This window comes from Heloderma suspectum, chromosome 4, assembly GCF_057233095.1.
Source record: "Heloderma suspectum isolate Gila_16-S chromosome 4, 16-S_ref, whole genome shotgun sequence".
In the NCBI taxonomy this organism is placed as follows: Eukaryota; Metazoa; Chordata; class Lepidosauria; order Squamata; family Helodermatidae; genus Heloderma; species Heloderma suspectum.
The window spans coordinates 228,420,573-228,446,765 of NC_139461.1; the positions used below are offsets into that span (position 1 = coordinate 228,420,573).

Here is a 26,193-nt window from a genome sequence, read left to right on the forward strand (position 1 = left end):
AAGCTTTCAGGCAAAACAATCATGCACAAAGTGAATGCAACACTAAAATCATCACCATGATCCTCAGTTTAAAGCAGGTGTAGCTGATTAAGACAGATGCTAAACATTGGTTTTTTTTAAGGCAACTTTCCCCCCCTTGATGGTAGGCTTTCATGCAAAGTGAAAGCAGCAATTTTTACCTTTAATGTGGAACTGGACAAGCAAGCTGCTGACTCAGTATTACATTTTACTGCTCAGCATTTGATAAGAATGTTTTGTTTTCTTTCTCTATATTAACTAATTGAAGTAAAATAAATATGTAGTAACTGCAGGAGATCCTGCAGTAAACAATTTCATACTGTGTAAAAGATACCAAAGCTGGTATTCTGTTAAACTGATTTAGAAACAGTTATATATATATATATATATATAATTATTACATCTGTACTCAATACCACAAGCATGTGGCTTTATTATGAATCAATTTCCATGGAACGTTCCTCTCTGAAATCAGGAGGACATCACAGCACAGTACTATGGTTTCTCCTGTATACTACAGTACGGAAAAGCTAATGGAATGAAGACAAACTCTTTAAGATCAAGCTCTCTTAATCTTGGGTTTCCTTCAGGAAGTTTGCTTTCTGGAAAACAAATCCCACAATGAACAGTATTTGGGCAAGATCAACGTGCTACTAGAAACTGGTACATGATCAATGTCAAGAATTGGCACTGGATTGCCTGTTATTGTAGGGTAACTCCAGATGTATTTTGACACCAGGGTGCCTACTGTATGCCTACTAATCTCATGGCAAGATAAAGGTAGTTTTAAATAGGCAACAAAACCCCATGCAGTAACAATTTTGTAAACAGCCTTTAATTTAAAAAAAAAATGCTGCTATGATATTTATGGATGACTCCAATGCTGAGTTTTTGACATTGTAACTTGAAATCCTGTAATAGTCATTAAGGCTGCAATCCTATACACACTTACCTGGGAGAAGTCCCACTGAACTCATCAGGACTTACTTCTGAGTAGACGTGCATAGGATTACACTGGTAAAGATGTTCTGCTTGTTGTTGTTTTTTAAATGAACAAAAACAGTAGCAGTTTGAAAAGAACAAAAATGGCATCTGCTATATACCTTTCCTTTCTTCTAAATTAAGAGCTAGCTGCACCCTTTGGTCTGTTAAGAATGCAACATTGATGAGATAGCCAGACACTGTCTTAACTACACTCTTCCTCCTGAATTTAGCAAAACACTCTTTGTATTCTCTTACCTTTATGGTTTTGGTCTGGAGTCTGAGTCCATTTAAAGTGTTAATGGCTTTCTCTGCATCCTTTGGATCAATATAGTTAACAAATCCATACCCTAAACTCTGCCCTGTTGAAACATAAGAAACAAAAAAAAAAGGACTCAGTATTCTTTGCAGCACACGTGTACGATTTCCAAATGGGGGATTGAAATCCTTTTCTCTGATAACCTTTTTCACCTAATGTTTTCATCCCAATCCAGAAAGCATACCTGTACAGTTAGGACTGCTCAGATATAGAGGTGGGTTTTTTAATCATGGGAACCTCTGTGTTTAACAGGTGCTGATTCTTCTAGATTCCACAGTGCTCTTAAAACTGTGAAAACTAACATGAGTATATTAAAAATGTACTGAAGTGGTCACACTTACTGAACTTTTTTCTACAAGAATCACATTAAGAGAACAGACAACAAGAGACAGGTAGCAGCAGCATTACATGCACAAGTTTTACAGCTTTGTGTTATTTTAATTAACAGAATTAAAGAATTGGTTGTACAAGCAACATAAATTCAATTTAAAGTGAAATAAATATAATGCTTAAGCCAAAAGAATGTTCAGCAATAGCCAACCAAATTCTCACAAAATAAAAACCTTATGACGACCCATATGTACTTATCTCAACTGGATTATTTTAAAAAACAAATTATAATATTTATATACCGCCTTTCAGCAGAAAGCGGTTCACATTAAAAAGTGAAACAGTAAAATATAATACCTAAAAATCAGAATGATCACTAAAAGCTAACTTCTAACAGCCAACAAATTAGCTTTCTGCACTGCTGCCTTGATAGTGACAGCACAAACATGATTAGAAATGGCAGATTATCACTTGCCAGGACAGATGATTAGCCTGTACTCTCTGCACTGTGCTCATAGGGTGAAGCTGGGAAGAACAAAACAGCAAAACTGTTTCTACATTCGGATGGCAGGAGCCCATTTTAGCAGCCAAAACAATTTCAGCAGCTTCAGTTTTATTGGTAGTGTCTGTCTTTATGTTTTACAGGGCATTTTGATCCAGTACAAACATCTTAGTTTGGTAACAGGATGCTAAGTATGGGATTCAGACAAATCAGGGGTTCACCTTGGGCCTGTAATGTACTGAGAAAGTTTGATCAAGGCAAACTGATCTCATTCTCCTACAAACAAACAGGAGAACATACCCCTTGCCCTCTCTCTAACACACACACACACACACACACACACACACTATTAAAATGGTAACCAGCACCAGCCAAAACCACTCAAGTAACCTTGAGTGCCTCAATATGTTCAGCACTGGAAAACTACAATCATTTTACATCCACATGTGCTATGTTCCCCCACCAGAGAAATCCTTTGTATTCTATACTTGACTTTTGCCCATTTGGTTTGGTTCAGCAGCTTTTAATACCATTGAACACAAAGTACTGGTTATGCAACAGTAGAAGCTGGCCAAGAGATAAATGGAGTTCTTTAAGTCTGGGAGGTCAATCCCACTGAGTAGAGATGGGTGACTGCAACCATCTTCTTTTGTTCAGTGTGGTCTTTTAGATTTCCATCTTATTTCTTTATGAGGCTATAAGGGGAGACTGACATTCAGAGTGAGATGCCATCAGCACTCTCGGTGTTTTCTGTCTATCTTACACTCTCTGATTTTACAAAATGCCTGACCACCACTGGGGACTAGATGTGGACAAGGCAATTGAAATTGCATCCAGAAAAGATGAAAGGGCAAGTTTTTAATGTTCAAACTGACAGCATAATTCATCATAAGAAAGCCAATGCAGTGTAGTGGCTAAAAATAAGGAACTTACAAACAAGGAAGCCTGGTTCGAACCTCACCTCTGCCGTGAATTCACTAGGTGGTTGGCTATAGTGTGCAAATACACTCTGCCTCTCAGCCTCCTTCCTGCAGTATGAAGATATCAATACTAACCTACCTTACAGGCGTGTTTTAAGGATTGGAACAAGGTAATCTGTAATCCACTCTGAACACTCTAGTTTTGTTGTTGTTGTTGTTGTTCAGTTGTTAAGTTGTGTCCGACTCTTTGTGACCCCATGGACCATAGCACGCCAGGCCTTCCTGTCCTCCGCTCTCTCCCGGAGCGTGCTCAAGTTCATATTCTAAATAGCTACATAAATACTAAGCATCTCCATCATTGTGGAATGAATCACTGTCTCTTACTGGGCCTACTATTCATCCAAGGTGCAACACAGCAAAGGGCAGTATCCAATGCTGCCACTCTGTTTACACCACTGATGGTGCACTAGAGTAAGCAACCTCTATCGCAATGCTGTCGTGCCAACATACACTATTGGTGTTGCACTAGACATCGCTTACAGTAGTGCAACATCAATGGCATAAGCAGAGCAACAGCACTGGATACTACCCAATAACTCACAATGCATCACAACTTCACATTATCAAATGATCACTACAATCACCTTGTGAAGAACCTGAAGCACAAATTCACATGGAAATAATTATGGTTAGAAGGTTCTGTCAATAGGCACTTCAGCTGCACTACACTACATGCAGGGCATCGGGCAGCACGATAAAATTCATTCCAGCTGCTACTGCTGCTTCACAGCAAGTGAAGAGGGAGGGAATTCTTGACTCATCATCAACAGCAGTATTTCTGCTGTAAGTTCAGGGGATGGAGTGGGAGACAGGTGAGCTTTACGCTATGTTGACAGACATTTAACTAATATTTTAATTATATCCAGTGAAGAATTTGTCACTTGCCCTTTTTAGAACATCTATAGCACTGAAGAGAGGGTCGAGTGGAGAAATAGGTGTGTGTGCATGTGCGTGCGTGTTTACAATTCTATACACTTATGCAGCATTAAGTAGAGGAGAACAGAACTTTGAAGTATAATCACTTTTCTGCCCAATATATCAGAAATGGCCAGGTGTGTTAATTTACTTGTAGTAAATTAACAAACACAGATGGTGCATAAGAGCTCAGTCTTTTATTTAGCCTTTTCGACCACCAAATCTCAAACTAATTTTTACACCTGCTCTCTGATGTAAAGTCCCAGGAATAGAAAATGGAAATGGTAAGAGAGGGTTTCTCAGGTAATTTAAAAATTATACATTTAAAAAGCAGTTTAGGGATTTATTATGAGAGCTTCTGAAAAAGAGACAGACAGGAAAACTCTAGAATGCAAGATATTACTCAAATATATGTATGTGTTTGTGCATATCATCTCATTCGACTGCAGTTGAAATATTAAGAGAATGATCTGGTCTGAAACAAGCAAAGCACTCATTACTAAATTCGAGTAACCTAGCTGGGAGTACAGATGTAAAATTTCCAGAAATTTTGAGGCCATGGAAATGGAAAAATAAACAATACTTACTTTTTAGCGCTCTTTACAGATCTAAAGCCATTTTGTTGCTTTAAGACAGCCTTCCCCAACCTGGTGCCCTCCAGAAATTTTGGACTTCAGCTCCTATCAGCCCCAGGCAGCATGGCTAATCATCAGGAATGCTGGGCACTGTAGTCCAAAATGTCCAGAAGGCAACAGGTTGGGGAGGACTGATTTAGGAACATAAAGCAGCCTTTCTGTTCCTAACGCTATTTTATGTATGACTTAGTTTGCTCATAAAATTATCATTATATTTTAAAACTTTTAAAAATAAACTCAGTTAGTAAATTTGTTAATTATTATCTGAATAGATTAGAACTATATTAAATGACTGCTTACAGCATTAGAAACACAGGACTCTACAGAACAAAACCCAAGCTGACAAGAGTGCACATTTACTGTCAAGAATGTACAGTGGTGACTCTACTCACTTGTTGGGAAACTGAGCATAAATGTCTATCAGTAAAATATATTTGAGATCAATAATTTTAATAAGGAATGAAAGAACTAACTATGCTGCGAATCTTACAGAGAGGATTAAAACATATTTTTCCCTCATGGCTTCTTTATTTCCAGACATTTGACATATCTAGTCTTTCTATAAAAGTGTTTTTTGTACACAGTTTTTAGAAATCATTCTTGGGGGAGTAAAGGCTAGGTAACAATATATAAACATTTTGTCTTAAATTCTAAAAGGAAATATTTCATAATCCAAATCTGTTCAATTTTTCCAATTTGGGGGGGGGGGGAGAACAAAAACAGTCCTTGGAAAAAAATAAAAGGAAAAACCTGGTTGCCCTGAATTTTTCCCGTTTCTTTTCCGGGCTGTTACTCTGGGAGTAGTGAGAATGTTTGTTTTTCTCATTTTGTTTAGTTTTTCAAATATGGACTAGGAAACAACATACCCCTAAACTATATTTCTGAGAAATATCATCTGTCATCTTGGGGCCAAAGTTTCCCAAAATGAACTTAAAAAGGTTTTAAACAAATTTTAAAACTATTCTTTGTTTCAGTCTCTACCATTTGTCTGCACCCTTGATTTTGGAACTTGAATAGCCCTAGTCAGGTGAACACTCCCTACTTCTCCAAGCGTACTGGCCCTGTCCACCTCAGTTCAGACTTGCTATGTTGAAGGTCTGAAAGGGAGTTCTCGTATTCATTGGAACACAAGTACAACTCTCCAAGCAATCAGGAACCCTGGTAATGCCTTGTTCCTCAGTTGCTTGGTGTGACGTGGAAACCCCAAACTCTGGGTTGCTGAGAGGGAAACAATCCAGAGATTGTTGTTAACCCAACAACAAACCCCAAACTCTGGGTTGTTTTCCCCTCAACAACCCAGCAGTTTGGGAAGGTGCCTTTGAACTTTACTGCTCAGAGGCACAATCTATGCCTTGGTTTTTATGTTGGATGGACAGGAAGGACCTTCACCTCTGCATTCAGCAGAGAAATGCAGCAGGGTGGAAGTGGAGGGATGGAGCAATCTGTGCCTCTACCACTAACCCTCTTGGTTTTATTATCAAGAGTAGGCCTCAGTTCTGATAAGTGGCAGAATTGTAAAGAATTGAACAGGCCTCTACCCTGCACACCTTCCAGGTCTCTCGGGCTGATTTTGCTGTTCAAAAAAGGACAGAGGGGGAAAAAAAAATGTAAGAATTCTCTGTAATGTGTAATTTCAGCCTAGGTACATTCTGGTTTTTAACCACTTGTCTTGTTGCCACAAGGACTAGGAATTTCACCCAAGAGAATGAGCAAGCTGCAAGAAGAAGGACAGAGCACTCGGCTCTTTCTGTGGCAGCCCATTGCATTTCTTTGCTGGGTAGAGAGAACGGGAAGCCCCCCCCCCCCCGCCTAAAAACTGAGAACAAAGTATTAATTTTTATATACAAGCATTTTCTACCTACAGCTGGGAAACTGGAAACACACCTCTTGCAATGACATCAATGAAGTCAACTTTTCTCCTTTTTCTCCCTCTAAAATATTTCTCTCTGTGTTACTTTACTCACTAAATTTGATTGTGGGAGCAAAAAACCATCCCACCCACTCAAGTAGGATTGTTACTTGTCCTGTTTTACTCCTGCCTAACTACTTTTATTTTTGTTTCTTAGCCAATGTTTTTTGCATAGCCCTGATTGTTGTTGTTGTTTATTCGTTGAGTCGCTTCCGACTCTTCGTGACTTCATGGAGGAACCCACGCCAGAGCTTCCTGTTGGCCGTCGCCACCCCCAGCTCCCCCAAGGTCGAGTCCGTCACCTCCAGAATATCATCCGTCCATCTTGCCCTTGGTCTGCGATGTTTTAAAAAATGTATGCATTCACATGTTCTGAAACATGTAAATGAAGAAGCAATCAGTGGCAACTGGTATTTGAGATGTACCCTCTGAGACTGCTGATACCATTAACACCCAAACACCTAAAGTTATAATCACAAAAGCAACACCAAAAACCTCACCAGTCTCAGGCTTCTGGTATACTGTACAAGTATGAAGCATATATACTTTGTATCTCAAGTTTCGTTTTGGCACTGCACCTTCATGATGTTGGCAATGAGAATAAAACAGGCAAAAAATTCCTGAATGACAGGCAATGACTAAATAATGGGTAGTGGTATTGCACAACTGTGACTGAAGTCACTTATCCTGGAGCAGGCACTTCAATCTCCCTAAAACCAGACTCCATCTGTCACCTATAGAAGCAATTTGGAGGAAGGTTTGACAAATATGAAAAGCAATTCAATCAGAAAACCACCACACACAAAAAGACAGACCCCTTTAAAGACAACATGGTTACTACAATTTGCTAAATTGTGCTGCTAAATCTATCCATTACCTATTTTAATTCCTGCCTTCACTTCCCTCCCCTTCCCGTTATTTCCTGTGTCAATTTTTAAATTGTAAGATCCTCAGTGCAGAGACCAGTGCTCTTGTAATCTGTTAATGGTGCTACATAAACAATAACAACAAATAACAATCACTAGTATGCAGATAAGGAAGAATCAATCATCATAGTTGAAGTGGAATGAACTAAGTTTGCTAACCAAGAATTCTATTTTTATTTTCTTCACCAAATCATGGGGCTTCCCTCACCAAAAAAGTCCTCTCCCAGTTGTTCTCATTGAAATCTTTCAAGAAGATTTTAATCTAAAGAATTTCAACATAATATTGCCATCCTTGTGATGTTGCTACCACCCAATGTTGACCATTTTGCTAAATACAGTGGGGTCCTTGATAAACATGACAGCACAAAGTAGGTGTATGAGGAGTGAAAAGAATCCCATTGGAGGTAGGCTGACACAGCTACAAAGGTCAACCAGAGTTCTTTTCAAAACCTAATAATTGACAATACCCTGTAAAATCCTAGAATTGTGGTTATTAGGGCAAAATAAATATAATGAGCAATAGAAATAGAAAAAACAGCTTGAAATGAAAGGAGAGGCAACATTCCACAGTAGTTTTTGATGGCTGAAAAAGAGTTCCGTAAGTAAGTAAGACAGGTCACTAACAACCCTAGAAAAATCACCCTAATATCTCTGTGTTATACCATTCACAATTGCTAGTCTTGTGCTCCTCCCCAAACCATACCTGTAGATGACCATCCAGACTTACTCTATTTTTACAGCAAGCCCCACTCATAATGGATTGTGCTATTGAACTGGGCAGGGCTAGCGATATAAACAAGTGGGCTTACATGGATATAGCATTTCACTGGAATACAAAGGGGTGGCAGTGCTGCTTGCAGGGGTGAAGACTGCCATCATGAATCAAAGGCACGACTTGAAAACGCACTTGGCTCTGTAATGGCAATTAACGTTTTGGTTTCAATTGGGCAGCACTGATACTAAGCCATGGTTTCAAGGTGATCATAAGCAATATGTCCATGCATCAAAACTGACTGAACTTTGCTTACTGAAGAGTGTCCTTCAGTTTTTTGTTTTTTTTAAAATTTTAACTTATATATATATGGTCAGATGGGGATGGATGACAGAACTCCCACAAGAAGAGTCTCATACAAACACATTGTACACTACACTGTGAAATGTAATGCAAATGTAACACTGCTGGAAGAAAATATAAACAGTACCTTTGGAGAAGAGGACTATGTTCAAAAACAATGTAATGCAAGCCTGTAATGCAATGACTAGCATAATACAATAATAAGTATACTAATTTCAGAGAAAGAAAACTATCAAAATGGAATGGGCCAGAGAAGCCCACAAGTTCTTAAAGCTCTGGATCTGGCAGAAGAGATTAAATGGGGCTGAGGAATTTATAAATATGAATAGGAATTATTTAACAGAAAAAGAGAAAACATACAGAAGATGTGATAATTCAAAACACACACATGAAAATATATGCGTGTGCTTGTGTGTATGTCTCATTGTTTTAATAACATCACACATGTACCATAACACCTATACATACCCCAGAAAACATCCACAGGTACTTGCCACATTTTCTTCTTTCTTAACGAACAGCAAGAAGGCATTTACCTCCACACATGTTCATTTCTTTCACATAACTATATTGAGGTGGACAGACCTTTCCCTATCACATCTGTAGCTACTCCTAGTCTCTTCTCCTTGGTACTAAGAAACTAAGGCTGCAATCCTATGCACACTTACTAGGGAGTAAGTACTACTAAAATTACTGAATCTTACTGCTGAGTAAACATGCACTGATTATCCACATCTAGGAATTCACATATAGTCATATTCTCTTTGAGAAATAACTATGATGCTCCAACAAGGTGAGTATAATACAGCAGTACTGCACTGGGAAAACTATGAAAATCCTATGATTATGACCATAATGAATGAACATTCAAACATTTCCACCACTAAAATCATGCTGGATTTTAACAGTTCTTTTCTCATCCTATCTGGACACACCATGAATAGAAAGCAATGCAATGCAAGCAATTCAAGGTAGGAAAGAGATTGGAAAATATCACATATAGGTATACTGTGGTTAAATATAAACACAAATGCATCACAGACTGAAGAGAGCAGTCTCAGCAGTACCCTGTTGTGAGATTCTGGACATAAGAAATAGATTATCAAGTGCGCGCACGCACACACACACACACACACACAGCAAGAGCTAAGAAGTGTTAAAGAATTATTATTTTAGAAAGATAATGATATTACAAACGGGATTGTACTAAAAGGCACAGCAGCCTACATCTATATGAAATGTGTAAACACTAATGAAGAAGAGTAAGAATTCTTCTGTGCTATATCTGGATGTGATTATGGGACACAGAAAACCAGAAAACAAAGAATTCAGGTTGGATTTCCAGTGAGAGCGCTCCTCTTTGGGATGCTTCTGCCTGCTTTCTAAATTCAGCATTAACACTTGCTGAACACACAAAATGAAAGCAGTTGTAGAATACAGACAACTTGCTGAAGAGAGATTTGAAGAGGAGCTTTCTCTTCATCACATCCTTTATTAGCCATTTGGACAGCAACAGCTGGATGGATATGAAGACCTGTCAGGGTTTACCCCTCTGGGTCAGCCTTCTCTGACTAGGTGCCCTCCAGTTGTATTGGATTACAACCCCATAACCCCCCCGCTAGCCATTCTGGCTGTGGATGATGGGATATATAGTCCAAGAAATCGGGAGGGCACCCAATTGAAGAAGGCTGATCAATTTATTTAGCTGAAATAGAAATAGCCCCCACATTAAAAAAAACTAATGGGGCGGGGGAGGGAGAGCAATACAAACTATAGAGATAACTCAACAATATTTGATAAAGAAAACAGTAGAAAGCAACTTTATCTCCAACATATTATATAGAAATATAAATGAAACTGCACTACAAATGTCACTAAGAACTGATCAAACTGAAGAACAGCAAGCAGTGGCAAATACAGGGCAGCAGGCATTGGCAGAAGTGGGCCGAACACAAGGGGACAACAGTGTAAGTAGTATTTATTTCAAAACAGGAACAAAACATGAGGTAAGGACATGGTTTTCTTGAACTCCATATAAGTGTAACCTCACCCTTCAAAGCTTAGTTGAGCAGTGGGCTGGACTTGATCGTTTTGCAGGCCCCTTCAAACCCTATGATTCTATGAAGTGTCTCTAAGCAATCCAGCGCTGAGAAATCCCACTCACCCCCAATCTAGCGAGGGCCAAATACGCATGTGGAAGCAAGTGCATATAGGGATGCATATCCCTAGCTGGATCAGGACCCATTGTAAGGGTAATTAAAAAAAAGGCAATTGCCTAGAGTGCTGATCTGGGGACAGGATGGGGTGCTGTTAACATCTCTGAATTCCTGTGTTCTTTTCTCCCTCACTGAACATTGTTGGAGCCAGCTCTACAGGTGAAATGGCAGATTGTGGGAGGTGCTAAGCGAGCATTCACTTCCCCGTGCTGTTCTCTCTCTCACACACGGGATGAGGGGAAGTAGCCAGGAGGATGCTAGGTAGCCATGGAGCATCCATCCTGCCCCCCCCCCCACACACATACACACACACTGCAACTGTACCATCAAAGGTGGGAGAGAGGAGAAGAGAAAATGAGCAAGCAGCAACTGCACCATAGAGGGAGAACTCAGAGATGAAGAGAGCAGCAGCAGCCTCCACACCTCCAGTTGGGAAATCCCCATTTCAGAGCAGAGCTGGTTGTGGAGTGCCTGTGCTGGGGGGTGGGGAAGGGGAGGCAAAAGCAGGAGGGGGCAGGCACAGCTGAGCTTGTTCCCTGTCTCACTGTTTAGACACCACACTGTAGGAATCCCTACAGTCCTGAATAGTTGTTTCCTTCCCTGTCCCTTTTGCCCTCATTTCTCTTGGCACTGAGCTTGTTCTCTCTCTTTCTCTGCTCTGTTCTCTAGGCAGGAAATACTTTTCTGCTTCTGTCTCATGTGCTAGTCCTTCCTGTAGACATAAAGAGCTATCAGCTCTACTCTTCCCTTCTAACATTCAGAATGGGACAGTTCACATGATACGACAGCCCATCATGGGTTAATTAACCCTTGAGGAGCTATGACCACCATTTTGAATATGCAAGCTCTGATCAGGGGTTTGTTGTGTTGTCCCAACCGGCCATCAGGGATTATGCAGGGGTTAAACAACCTTTGCATAACCGTACAATAAGAACAGGGTTATGTGAAGGTTGTTTTACCCTTTACCATCACCATGCAGCATCATTTCCACCTAGATGCAAATGTTAAGTTACCCACTGAGTTTATACTGAGGAAAAAAGTGTGCAATTGTATGTTTAAATACACTATTTTAGGAAATCTTCATTCCTCACTTATTTTGGTGCATTCATTCATGTATGTAACTTTGATGCAGATGTTCGATAGCTAATTTTTAAAATTTCATTTGTTTCAGGTTATATTTGCCCAACCTGTTCATAAACATGTGGGAATATGGGTGTGCAGTGGCGCTGATAAATGTTGTAACATTAAAAGAATTTTTAAAAAGAACAAATCAATATCACAGGAAACTCATGGTTTCCCCCCACCCCCATTAACCTATTTTATCCTGTTAAGGAAGTAACAGCGGTAGCGATGGGTGCCAAAATTGTACCTTGCCTAGGGCAGCAAATACCTTGAGATGGTTCTGAGCTGGATAAGGAACTGCATATGCAAATGGGTGTTGTGTGTATGGTCTCTTTCTTTGACCTAGGTGCTACAGCTGAGGAAATGCAGACCTATTTAAAAAGCGAAAATTCCACTGATAAATTGTTCAGGAGGGAAAGGGGTGGGATACACTCCTCCCACTTGCTCCGCCTTCCCCACCAAACAAATGATCAGTGGAAATATTATTATTATTATTATTTTAAAGAGATCAGCATGCTCTCTGACTGGAAAACCAGTCATTTTGAACAATGTCACGGAACAGATGTTTCAGAGGCAAAGTCATACTTTTAAAAAATTGATGCAAGCCCATGTAGCCAGTTTTCACCAATACATAAATGCATTATATTTCAGAAAGTTTAATTTACAAGCACACACGCTGTGTCTTCAACACTTTAATCTAACCATCCAAGTAATCAATTAAAAGCAAACCTAGTTAATATATATGAAGCACACAGAACGTGATCCCTGGAAAAATCTCCACAAGCAGAACCTACCCCCCCCGCCGCCACCTCCCCTCCACCAGTCAAGTTGGTATCTTCAAAAACTATCACGGTTCTTCAGTAGATCTGTTTTATTGCAAGCATTGTTTGGAAACTTTCACCAGATCCCTAAAGGAGCACTGGAAATTATAAATAAATTAAAATGGAAATAGGTTTTGGAATTTTTCTTTTATTAATTTAAGAAGACTCTTGCCATGTTCACACCCGATATGCAGAAAGAAGTACTTACAAGTTCAACTTAGTAAAGGCCTTCACACTTCAACAACACTTTAAAACACCTTTAACATCGTGTTGGTTTAAAACAAAGGAAGAAGCAGCTGAAGGCCTCAATTCACACAGTTAAGTAAAAGGACACCCACAGTCCTTCTTGCATGGTTGGCTACCATGGAGGAACAGATCAACAAGAAATCACTGTATTTTTTATTACAGGCATTTTCCTTCAAACCCCCCAGCAGGAATGGAAGGAGGAAAACCAGTGGAAACACTGAACTTTCTGAATACTTATTCACCCCGGTCCATAGATTATACTGTGCCACTGCACATGAGAAACTCTGCATATCAATCCACAAAACAGATAGATGGCTCTGTGTGTGTGTGCACACACATGTACGGCAAGGTAATTTTCTAAGTGGAGCCCAAGTTCAGAAAATTTTAAGAAAAACACAAGGCTAGGCTGCCAGTCAATTGGTCAAACATTTTCAATTGACTACCTATGATCTCACTATGCTAAAATTCTGAGGAATTTGTTTTGAGTACCAGAACTAAATTGAGGTCACAGTCCTTTCACACAGAAATCCAGTCTTGGTTACACCCACTTCTTCAGCTTTCTTAATTTCAGCAGTATAAATTAAGGAATATTGTTTTGTTATCACTATTGTTAAACAACTGGGAATCAGAAATTCTTGCCAATCTACTGCAAATCACCCAGAGATCTGCCTTCTGAGCACCCATTTCTATGCGACTGGGCTTGTCGCACAGTAAAACTTCTAGGAAGGACTGTGGTCCTTTGGAAGACACCATTTTCGAAACTACTGAAACCCTCAATGTTTTTTATTACTGTTCTAGAAATATAGAAATGCTTTAAATATTGACAATTATTTTACAATACTTCAAGTTTTTTTTTGACTGGTTAAATGCCAACCCTAGAAACACTAATATCTAGTGGTATGTGAAGGCAATATGGGTTTGGTGCTGATACAACACTATCTCCAGCAAGTACAAATAACAAGAGAAAATACTGAAGTAGAGGGATGTTTTTATATTTTCTTGTCCTTGTTTATAACACATCTTATTCCTGTGAATGCACCTGGTATGTAGTCAGAGGTATATTTAATTACTTCCAAAAGAAGATGACTGCATTTTTCAGGATATGTATTGTGAAAAAATTTGAGTATTTATAGAAGTCTTGTTTACAACATTGGGAGGGGGGATACATGTGATATGCATAATACGGATCAATTCGAAAGGGATTAAAGTTTCTGTTTTCTAACTAGTCCCTGGGAAGAAGACAGTAAGAGAGATAACCATCTGTATTACAAAATGAAGTCTTTAATCACTTCCCACTCATTCACATCACATTTTACCTTCTCAAAAATAAAAATGTATAGCATTTCAAAGCCTTAAGCACCCTACTTAACCCCCCCCCCCCCGACCATTTAGACCAGCTGCCAGGGAAATGACCAGCTGCCAGGAAAAGATCATGGAGAGATTATTCTCTTTCCACTCACTTCTGAAGACTCAACATACAATTCATTTCTATAGAAGATACAACACTAAAAAGGAAAATAGAAGGACAGGTTGCTTACCTGCAATTGTAGTTCTTTGAGTGGCCATCTGTGGATTCAAACATATGGGTTCAGCACCTGCACAGAGCTCCATCAGAACTTTCTAGAGCGGAGACATTTAGGCAGGAAGACTACCCTTTCCCTCTCTTGCACGGCACTCCTACCTTTACCCTCAGTTTCTCTGAGTGTCAAGGGCTCCTTGGAGGCCTCTCTCAGTCTAATCCAGTAGCTAAGTCCAGACACAGGGATTTCTTTCAAAGCTTTATTCTTCTTTTACAACTTAACAGCTCTACTGTTTGCAACTAGATCTGAGCAGCACAGTACCTATGCCCTACGTTGGAACAGCTGGTCTCCGTTTGAAAGGGAATTACTGGCAGACCCCTGAACTTAAGGACTAGGGAGAGTCCCTCCCCTTTTCCCTTGGATCCTCTGGGCGCAGCTGTTGTTTGTGCGCCAACCGGGCACTACGCCTCCTTTCTGCGCCCTCCATTTGGCACCGATCTCTGCGTTGGTGTCGCGCGTCCACCAAGTCTGCTATCCGCGCTCTGTCACTCCCTGGACTGCTATCTAAGCTAGGAATGCTGGTGGGAGGAATCTCCGTCAGCTGTTGGCCCTGGGAAAGAGGAGCGCGCTCCTCTCCCAGGAGCGACTGCTCTTCCTCAGAATCAGAACTACTCTGGGATTCTATGGGCTCAGTATCCACCCTGACACTGAGGATGCCACAGTGGCAGCCCCAGATCGAGAGGAATAGTGAAAACATATTAGAACACCTACAGTGGGGTGGGTTGTGTGAATGCACAGATGATCACTCAAAGAACTACACTTACAGGTAAGCAACTTGTCTTTCTATTTGCCTACCTGTCCCCCAAAGCTTGCTGGGGAAAGGTAGTCATGACTGGGGAAGGCAATGGCAAACCACCCCACTATAGTCTGCCATGAAAACGCCAGCGCAAGCGGCGTCCCTCTAGGAGTCAGTAATGACTCGGTGCTTGCACAGGAGGAACCTTTCTTCTTTCCTTCTTCTTTGTGGTCTCTGTGCATCACACATATGGGTGGTTAGCCAGCTGACTTGCCGAAGAAGGTAGAAACAGGTGGTCAGGTCAGTACAGAAGCCAGCACTGCCCATCCAAAGAAGGCATCTTTTCATGTGCAAACATCTAGGCAGTAATGTTAGGTGAACGCTGTGGGCTATGACCAGGTAGCAGCCTTGCATAATTCCTGAAGAGGAATGCCTCATGAAAAGGCAACTGAGGTGACAGCCTCTACTGCCTGGGGTACCAGGAGCCAAGGCAGAGCATAGCAAAGTTTAATGGTTTCTGAAATCCAAACTGAAAGGCTCTGAGCTGGGATAGCAAGTCCTTTATTTTTGCTCCCCCAGCAGACAAAGATTTTCTGAGTCTTCTGAAACAAGGATGTTCAATGAAGATATAAAGCCAGAGTCCTCAGTACATCTAAAGTATGGAGGGAAGATTCCAAAGATGAGGTCAGGTTTGGAAAAGACAGAAAGGGTAGTATCTTGGGAAACGACCTTGGGCAGAAAGGTTGGGCTGGTCTGAGTACCACGTTGTCCTTATGCTGAACGGGAGCCTAAGAGCTGCAGGTTCACTATGACAACTAGGAAGAGCACTTTACAGGTGAATAGTCCAAGGTCAGATGTGGCAAGGGGTTTGAATGGTTTGGACAACAAAGCAGTCAGTACTTTGGACAGACTGTAGATAGGAACTGGCCTAGAGACTGCTGGGTATAAGTTCTTCAGACACTTGAGAAATTTTCAAACCATCTTATGGAAGAACAACATGTTTCCCTCGATACTACAGTGAAATGCAGACAATGCTGGCAAATAAACTCGGAGAGATGACAGAACAAGTCCCTTGTCGTGAAGCGTTAATATAAACTGTAGAATGTAGTTAAGAGACCAGGTAACAGGATAATCTGAAATAGATGCAGCATATAATTGGAATGCCCACCATTTGACAACATAGGATCAGTGGGTGCTGGGCTTCCAAGCTGCTTCTAAAATTCATTTGATGTCTGGATGAACAGACAAGGACAAATTTGCCAAGCCATCCATTGGAGGGAAGCAAGATCTGGATGCTGCACCTAGCCATTCTGGTGAGTGAGGAAGGACAGAGAATGAGGCAGTGTGCTCTGCCTCCCAATAACAAGGACAGCAGCATGGCAAACCATGATTACCTGGGCCACCATGGGGTGAGAAACATGATGTGCACAACGTCCTACCTGATCTTCACCAGTACCCTCATAATGAGAAGAATCGGGGGCGGGTGGGGGAGAGCATACAGAAGGGTGGAGTCCCAATGATACAGGAAGGACTGCCCAAGAAGTGGTGACTGGAGCCTGCTCTGCAACAAAAATGGACAAATTGGGAGTTTGCATTGGTAACAAAAAGGTCAACTTGAAGACCCAACCTGAATATGACATCCATCTGTGTGAAGTTCCTTCCAACCATTTTAGCATGTAGGCAAAGATGATTCACCCTGAGAGCTTCGGCTATTAGGCAGTATAGAAATGTAATTAATTAATTAATTAAAATAAAATAAGGTGTTCTCCACCCTGGCCAAATTGATAGCACACAGCTTGATACCTTGAGCTATAGCCCATTCCCAGATGTCTAGATATCTAGGATGTACCAAAGAAGAGTTTTTGACCTGTCTGTTTATATACCAAACAGTGTCACCTGATGTAATTTGCACAACCTGGTTTTGGACAATGTCTTTGAAAACAATCGAGGTTTTCGGATTACCAGAAGTTCCAGAGTTCTGATGTGGGGTCATTTTTCCTCGGAGGACCATAGGGCATGAATTCAATATTGGCCACAATGGGCTTCTCAACCTTAGTTGGATGCGTAAGTAATCACTAACCCAGACGGATGTCAGTGCCGGAAGGGAAAACCTCAAAAAATGTTGGATCCAAGGTGAGTGACATTCAGGGCAGAAAGTGGTTAGGAACCACGTCTGAAGGATACAAAGTTTTGTGAATGGGGTGACAGAGGTGGTTGCTTCCATAAGTCCAAGTAGGCACCAGATGTCAGAAACATAAACCAAATTCCTGGATACAATTAAGTGTGCCATCAATGTGAGGGTGAGTGGCCAATATAGTGGGAGAAAAGTTTTGGCCTTCCAATGCCAACATGGCTCCGATGTATTAAAAGTGAATGGCTGGGATTTGGAAGTGTTGATGCATAGTCCTAGGTTAGAAAGAAGAGTAGAACGAAGAGTACAAAGGAGTGAAGATGGTGCCATGATGAGCCATTTGTCAATATATGAGAATATTGTGATGATCTACAGCCAAAGAAGGGTGGCGACCACAGCCATACACTAACTGAAAACGTTAGGTGGGAAGGCCAAACGGCAATACTAGAAACATATAGCTTCATTTGTTAATGACAAATCTTAGATAACAACAGTGGAAGGGTGAACTGAGATGTATAAATAAACATATTTAAGATCCATGGAGGCAAACTAGCCTGTTCCCTAAAGCAAGGGAAGAATTGAAGTGAGGGTTACCATTCAGAACTTCTTTGGTCAGGTAAAGGAATTAAAGTCCCTTAAGGCTAGGATGGGTTGGAGGCCCACAGCCTTTTTCTGTACCGCAAAGTAATGGAACATGAACATTTTGTTGTTTGTTGTTCAGTCATGTCCGACTCTTCGTGACCCCATGGACCATAGCACACCAGGCCTTCCTGTCCTGCGCTCTCTCCCAGAGTGTGCTCAAGTCCATATTCATTGCATCGGTGATGCTATCTAGCCATCTCATCCTCTGCCGTCCCCTTCTCCTTTTGCCTTCAATCTTTCCCAGCATCAGGGTGTTTTCCAGTGACTTTTCTCTTCGCATTAGGTGGCCAAAATATTTGAGCTTCAGCATCTGTCCTTCCAAGGAGCACTCAGGGTTGATTTCCTTTAGGATTGACTGATTGGACCTCCTTGCAGTCCAGGGGACTCGTAAGAGACTGCTCCAGCACCACAGTTGGAAAGCATTGATTCTTCGGCGCTCAGCCTTCCTTATAGTCCAGCTCTCACAGCCATACGTTGCTATTGGGAAAGCCATAGCTTTGATTATACGAACCTTTGTCAGCAAGGTGATGTCTCTGCTTCTCACTATGCTGTCTAGGTTTGCCACAGCTTTCCTCCCAAGGAGCAAGTGTCTTCTAATTTCATGGCTACAGTCACCGTCTGCAGTGATCTTGGAGCCCAAGAAAATAAAATCTGTCACTGCTTCCATTTCTTCCCCTTCCATATGCCAGGAAGTGATGGGGCCAGATGCCATGATTTTAGTTTTTTTAATGCAGCGTTTCAAACCAGCTTTTGCACTCTCTGCTTTCACCCTCAACAACAGGCTCTTTAGATCCTCTTCGCTTTCTGCCATTAGGGTAGTATCGTCTGCGTATCTGAGGTTGTTGATAATTCTCCCAGCAATCTTAATTCCGACCTGTGATTCATTCAACCTGGTGTTTCTCATTATGTACTCTGCATGTAAATTAAATAAGCAGGGCGACAATATGCAGCGTTGTCGTACTCCTTTCCCAGTTTTGAACCAATCGGTTGTTCCATGTCCGGTTCTTACTGTTGCTTCTTGACTCTCGTACAAGTTTCTCAGGAGACAGGTAAGGTGGTCTGGTACTCCCATCTCTTTAAGAATTTGCCAGAGTTTGTTGTGATCCACACAATCAAAGGCTTTAGCGTAGTCAATGAAGCAGAAATAGACTTCAAGAATTTTCTTGAATTCTCTTGCTTTCTCCATGATCCAACATGAACATACTGGGGATTAACTGTCTGGATGGCTCCTTTCTGGAGCTAGTGAGGTAACCTCCTCCAGAGGGGGAGAAGAGGCTGTGACCCTCAAGGAGCCCCTTGTCAGTAGTAATGAAACACCATGCAGTATAGAACCTACTTTGACAGGAGCCAATTGGGGGGGATCTGTCTTGTTAAAGTGTGAAAGTTGAAAGGCGCTGTTTTTGTCCATCACCTAGTTTGTGATGCGACTGCTGTTGGTATTATATTGAGTGGAGGTGTAGGCTTGTTTGGATTCCTGAGATCTGCTCTTACGAAAGGAGTGGTCATGAGAGCTGTATCCAGGCTGCTTTTGGTGTTGAAACTGGCTCCAAAGTCTCAATTTGAGTAGTAGGGTTGTTGGGTCGCACTGATACTCTTTTTTGCCAAATTTAGGATGTGGTCTAAGGTGTCATCCTTAGCCGAGTTGAACAAGCCTTGTTCATCAAAGAGCATGTCCTCAATGAGGGATCATACCTCCTTGGTGAGCCCTGCATAACATAGCCATGTGTGTTTGCATAAAGCGATTGTCCCTGCCATGGGTTTTGCTCCACAGTCCACTATGTGCTTAGTTGCATTTGCTTGCTGTTTAGCTAAGTTAATGGCTTCAGCCTTGAACAATCTGGCGATCTCCCTTTCATCATCTGGCAGGTAGAGGGTGGCAATCTTTTGCCACAGGAAAAATGGGTAAGGAGCCATACAGACTCGATAATTTGCAATACGAAACATAAGACCTACTGTAAAGTAGCTTTGGGGCTCAATGCATCCAATTTGCAACCCTCTTGATCAGTTGGCACTGAATAAGGCTTTGATGATGCCTTATTATGGCCAGACTCTACAGTGATGGGTGTCGGGGTAAGGGTGTTGAAATAGAAAAGTGCAACCATGCAGTTAAACTTGGTACACGTTCTCCATTCTCTTTGATGTTGGAGGAGGGCTTTTTCCAGGATTCTCTGGGAGCCCTGAAGTAGGTGAGAGTTGGCAAGGCCATAAGACCAGAGATTTCTAAATGGATAAAGTACATTATTGGGCCATTGACACGTGTATCTGCTTGCTGTATCTCCAAACCCAAGGATCCAGCCATGCGGAGTAACTGTTCAGTGTAAGGATGGTTGTCTTCTGTTGGGGTGGCAGAGAATGACTGACCACTCCCTGATCAGGAGAGTAGGCGGATGGTTGAGCCAACTCCAATTCACATAAATCTGACTGATAATCTTCTGGATCAGATTCCAACTGCACTGGTGATTCTAGCAGTTTTGGTATGTTTGTCTTCAAGGCTTGAGGGGCATGAGTGAAGTCTATGGTATCATGGTCTGAGGGACATGTAGCAAGACTTGAGCTGATGGTAATATGGTGGCAGATGCCACCAGGCGTGCAGAGGTCAGGCTGACTCTCGGTTGCGGTGCCAAGCCAGAGTCTGTGGTACCAGAACGGTCACTTCTGAAATTGGTGGGCGTGACTGTATAGCTGATAAAATATAAGTTCTATGAGTGGTTGGTCTGGGCTCTGGTGACCTCCTGTAGTTGGGGGAATCCCTTTGGGACCATGGTGGATATGGTCTGAAATACCACAGTTGTTCCCTGGAGGGGAGTCTCTTCTCTGAAGTGACCTTCTATCCCAAGATTGTGATAGGGAGCGAGAGGATTGATCTATATGGGGTTCTCGCCAGTCTGTGTAAAAATAGTCAGAGTCCATGAAGTAGTATGTGTCTGGTCATAAATGTCTCAGCTCTAGAAAGTTCTGAGAGCTCTGTGCAGGTGCAAAACCCTTAGGTGTAATGCACAGAAACCACAAATAAGAACCAGCAGCTCTACATTTGGCAGGATGGAACTTTTAGAGATGTATGAGAAATTGTTTCAGTGCGTTCATGATCTGATTTTCCCCATTCATATGTCCCGAATCTGAACTTGAGCACAATCTATGTTCAAAGCTCGTACACTCCAAAGCAATGCTGTCCAGGCGGGGAAAAGGTGTTAGAAAAATTAGATTTTTTTTCTAAATCGAATTTTTACATTAGAAAAATATGCATGAAAAAATGCATACTTAAAAAAAGTGTGCACAAACACACTTTAATCAATGGGAAAAGACTGTGTACTTTCAAATGCCCAATTACACACCCAAGTTCTTTGAGATTTTCATGCAAAAAGCAGAAGAAAAGCTCACAATCCGATATGGACATGAGTCAGACTGAGTTTTGAGGTGAAACCCTAGGAACCTCAACAAACTTGATTTTCACTGATTTTCACATCCCTACTAAGTGAAGTGGGAAGAGCCAAAATCAAGCAAGTTGACTGAGGTAGGAGTAAGCAGTTGAGAGTAGTAATGTCACTGGTTCAAGCTGACTGAAAAAGTAAATAAGATAAGAAAAGCAAGCAGCAACTATCACAGGCTGATATTAGTTTGGAAGGAGCAGAGATCCAACACAGATCTCTGTTCAGTTAGTAAGAGGTGAAGAAGGGATATTTTGTAAGGCACACATATTCCCTTCCTCATTAGCGATTCATGATGGCCAACATGTCAGATCTCTCAAAACTCTTTACGACAACAGACTAGTATTGCATCCTGTCAATTCAAACGGATGGGCATTAACTGAAACATGCACTGGCACAAACATTGCTGCTTACTCCACCCTGATACTCTGTCAAATGAAATCTCATCTGCCCGTTAATCCTTTGTCTTTGCCTCCACTACCTCCATCTCTCTTGGGGGTGGGGAGGGGGGAATGCAACAATGACCAAAAAAAAAATACTCAGGAAGATCTTTTTAAAGCGGGGGTGTACCAAAACCTGAGATACCAATCTGCTTCTTTCAGCATCAGGCCAAGATAAGGAATGTGAATCTTCTTTGTGAAGAACTGACTGAAATACACAAATACAGAACGGTTGCATCTTGATGGAATTAGTGAGGACTGCACTCATACTTTCTGATTTGAGGTGAGGACATGGTTATATCTTTTCAAATTAAGAGAAAAATATAAAAAGCAAGACAACAGAAACACAAAAAATACACTTTCAGGACTTCCAGACAAGGCAGGTTTGAAATCAAAGTAATTTATTCTAAAATTCTGTATTTATCTCTCACTCCTAGCCCCCTCAAGCCTCTTGCTATATGCTAAAACATTCTTCCTGTGATGAGGGACCTCCCATCAATCTATAGGATAAGCAATGTAACAGAGGGACACGACAATTCCCACTAGCAACCAGCCAATAAGGGCCAAACTAGACAAGATACTAAATGTGTTGTTGGGAAACACGTTCTGTTTTTTAAAAAAATAATAGGAGTCTTCACCCCAATCTTTTTATTGGGACTGTAGAGGGAGGGGTTTTTTGTCCTCCCTTCCCCACTGTGGTCCCATACTCCCTTTTTGATAAACACCCTACCACCACTGACATGATTCACAACACTGTGTTTAGCATCATGTCTAATTTGGCCCTTAGCCTGACTACCTACACAATGGTAGCATTTGCAGTAGCCTGACCAGTCCAACAATGACAGAGAAGCAATTAGGACAGACCATTCATTCATTCATTTATTAAATTTGTTAATCGACCATCTGGCCAGTCACCTGGCCACTCTGGGCAATGTACAATAATACAACAGTTTCAAACAATAAAATTCCACATTAAAACATCGTATTTCTAAAAATACCCTAACCCACCCCAAATGCTTGCCTGAACAACCACGTCTTTAATGCGTGGCAGAAGCTCATTAAAGAGGGGGCATGGTGGAGTTCCCTAAGCAGGGAGTTCCACAGAGTCGGGGCCACCACAGAGAAGGCCCTCTCCCTCGTCCTCACCAGCCTAGCTGTCCTGGCTGATGGGACACAGAGAAGGCCATCTGAGGATGATCTTATTGAGCAGCCTGTCTGGTGCTGCTGGAGGCGCTCTTTGAAATAGGCTGGGCCAGTATAAGGTTTTAAAGGTCAAAACCAACACCTTAAATTTGGCCTGGAAAACAACTGGTAACCAGTGCAACTCCTTCAGCACAGGAGTGATGTGATCTCGCCAGCGGCTGCCTTTAATCAGGCGAGCCGTCACATTCTGTTTCCGAACCGTCTTCAAGGGTACCCCCATGTACAGCGCATTACAGTAGTCTAGACGAGAGGAGACCAAGGCATGTGGTACCGATGGAAGCAGATGGTCAGGAAGGTGGGGCACAGCCGCCGTATCAGATGGAGTTGGTATAACGCTGTCAGGCTCACAGCTGACACCTGAGCCTCCATGGACAGCTGGGAGTCTAAAATGACCCCCAGGATGCAGACCTGGTCTTTCAAGGGTAGCCGTACCCTATTCAACACCAGGTCGACATCCCCCAACCTCCCCTTGTCTCCCACCAAAAGTAAATCAGTCTTGTCAGGGTTCAGCTTATACCTCCCCAACCAGCCACTCACCGTCTCCAGACATTTGGACAGGGATTCCACGGCCAACCTTGGTGAAGATTTGAACGAGAGGTAGAACTGCGTATCATCCGCATATTGATGACACCGCACCCCAAACCTCCCGATGATAGCCCCTAGCGGCTTCACATAGATGTTAAATATCATCAGGGAGGATGGAACCCTGTGGCACCCCACAAGTGAGTGGCCACGGGTCCGAAACCTCCTCTCCCAGTGCTATCCTCTGGTACCTGCCAGAGAGGAAGGACCGGAACCACCATAATACGATGTCTCCAATGCCCAACCCCTCCGGGAGGTCCAGGAGAATACCGTGGTCAATGGCATCAAAAGCCGCTGAGAGGTGGAGGAGAACAAGGAAGGAGCATTCACCCCTATCCAGAGCCCTCCTCATATCATCCACCAAGGTGACTAAGGCATTTCTGTCCCATGCCCGGGCCTGAAGCCCGATTGAAATGGATCTAGATAATCAGCTGACTTCCAAGTCAGCTTCGCCACCCTCAATCACCTTGCCCAAAAATGGCAGATTCAAAACTAGGAGAAAGTTGTTCAAGACTTGGGGATCCAAGGAGGGCTTCTTTAAGAGCGGTCTTATCACTGCCTCCTTGAGGGCTGATGGCATCACTCCCTCCTCAAGGGAGGCGTTCACCACCACCCTGTTCCGCTCACCCAGTCTTTCTCTGCAGCTCATAATGAGCCAAGATGGGCAAGGATCAAGTAAGCAGGTGGTCGGCCTTACAGATGAAAGCACCTTGTCCACTTCATCAGGAGGAAGAAGCTGGAACCGATCCCACAAAACCGGTTTGCCACAGGCCGCCTCTCGCTCACTAACTGTATCCACAGCGTGCAGAGTAACACACCTAAGCTGATCAATTTTATCTGCAAAGTGCCTTGCCAAGGCCTCACAGGAGGCCTTAGAATGCTCCACCAGTTCCGGAGCAACTGGACCGACCAGGCTCCGGACCACTTGGAACAGCCTCCTGGAACAGCACTCTGCGGTTGCAATAGAGGCAGCATAATATTCCTTTTTTGCTGCCTTCATCACCACATGATAGGCTGAAGACACAGCTCTAGCCCGTGTCTGATTGTCTTCGGAGTGAGACTTCTGCCACCGGTGCTCTAGCCGTCTCACCTCCTGTTTCAGGGCTCGTAACTGTGGACTGAACCATTGTGCAGTCTGAGCCCTGTTCAGGGGGAGAGGGCATTTTGGAGCCACCTGATCTAATGCCCCAGTGATTGCGGCATTCCACCTACCCACCAGGGTCTCGACTGAGTGGCCGTTTGCATGCTTCAGAAAATCCCCAAGCTTGTTCAGGAATCCATTCAGATCCATAAGAGGCATGGGGTAGACCATTTTAATGGGTGCTCCACCCCTGCAAAGGGGTTGTGGAACCAAGAAGTCCAACTGTCATGATCAGATAGTGATCTGATCATGACAAGGGGGTGGTGGATATAGCCCCAACTTCCAGATCACTCTCCGCTTCTCCAGAAACAAACACAAAGTCTAGCGTATGACCGGCTACATGGGTGGGCCCAGTTGGAATAGGGTACAGCTCCCAGGAAGCCATGGTCTCCATGAAGTCCCGAGGTGGCCCTGTGAGGACGGCCTCTGAATGTACACTGAAGTTCCCCAACGCCAGTAAGTTAGGGGACTGTACACGCACATCAGAGACCACCTCAAGCACCTCGGCCAGGGAGTCAGTCGTGCAGCGGGGTGGGCGGTACACGAGCAGAATCCCCAGACTGCCCTTCAGGCCCAACCTCCAGTACATGCACTCAGCAACCTTGGTCTCCCAGAGAGAGGGTCTGGTGAAGACGAAGGATTCCCGATAGGTAACTGCCATTCCCCCTCCCCGATCCCCAGCCCTCAGGGGCTATGAGTATGAAAATCTGGCTGGGCACACAGCCGCAAGAGTTGGAGCAGCAGCCTTAGCCAGCCAGGTCTCCGTAATACATGCCAGGTCTGCACCCTCATCCCGGAACATGTCATGGATGACAGATGTTTTCTGGGTAACAGACCTGGCATTGCAGAGCAGCAAATGAAGGCCAGAAGGTGGAGTCACGCCTCTGCCAGCCATCCTTTGGCTCTGGACAGGCCCGGAACAGGGGATAGATATGTCACATCTCTCCCTTGTTCGCCTTACCTGGCATGGCCTGCCCCTAGCGCTCCACCAGCGCCTGCTACCCCCAACACTCCCCCACTGCCTCCATCAGGTGGACACATGCCCCCTCGCTTCCGCCTATCAAGCAGGCTACCCACCCCTAAAAACCTACCCCCCCAACAGTTAAACAAAAACCAACAAAATACGTGCCCCTTACAGATACTGGCTCTCCCCCAACTATCTGAAGAGGAGTCAGGTGCGTACTCAGAGTGGGCAGTATGTTCTGAGAAAAGTACAGAAATTCACCATGAATTTCTTCTGCTGCACCTGTGACTAGAAGAACATTCCAAATTAGAACATCAACACACTTCAAGGAGGGAAATGAATCCCCCACACCAA

The 26,193-nt window shown here is 42.8% G+C and overlaps 1 protein-coding gene across 1 annotated transcript in view; it reads right to left on the reverse strand.

The window, feature by feature from the left end:
• ELAVL4 (ELAV like RNA binding protein 4) overlaps positions 1-26,193 on the reverse strand; it is a 127,619-nt gene that overhangs the window by 25,285 nt on the left and 76,141 nt on the right. Inside the window, exon 3 of the mRNA XM_084848267.1 lies at positions 1,258-1,361. Within this exon, the coding sequence (XP_084704393.1) occupies positions 1,258-1,361 (104 nt within the window). The remainder of the gene's footprint in view (positions 1-1,257; positions 1,362-26,193) is intronic.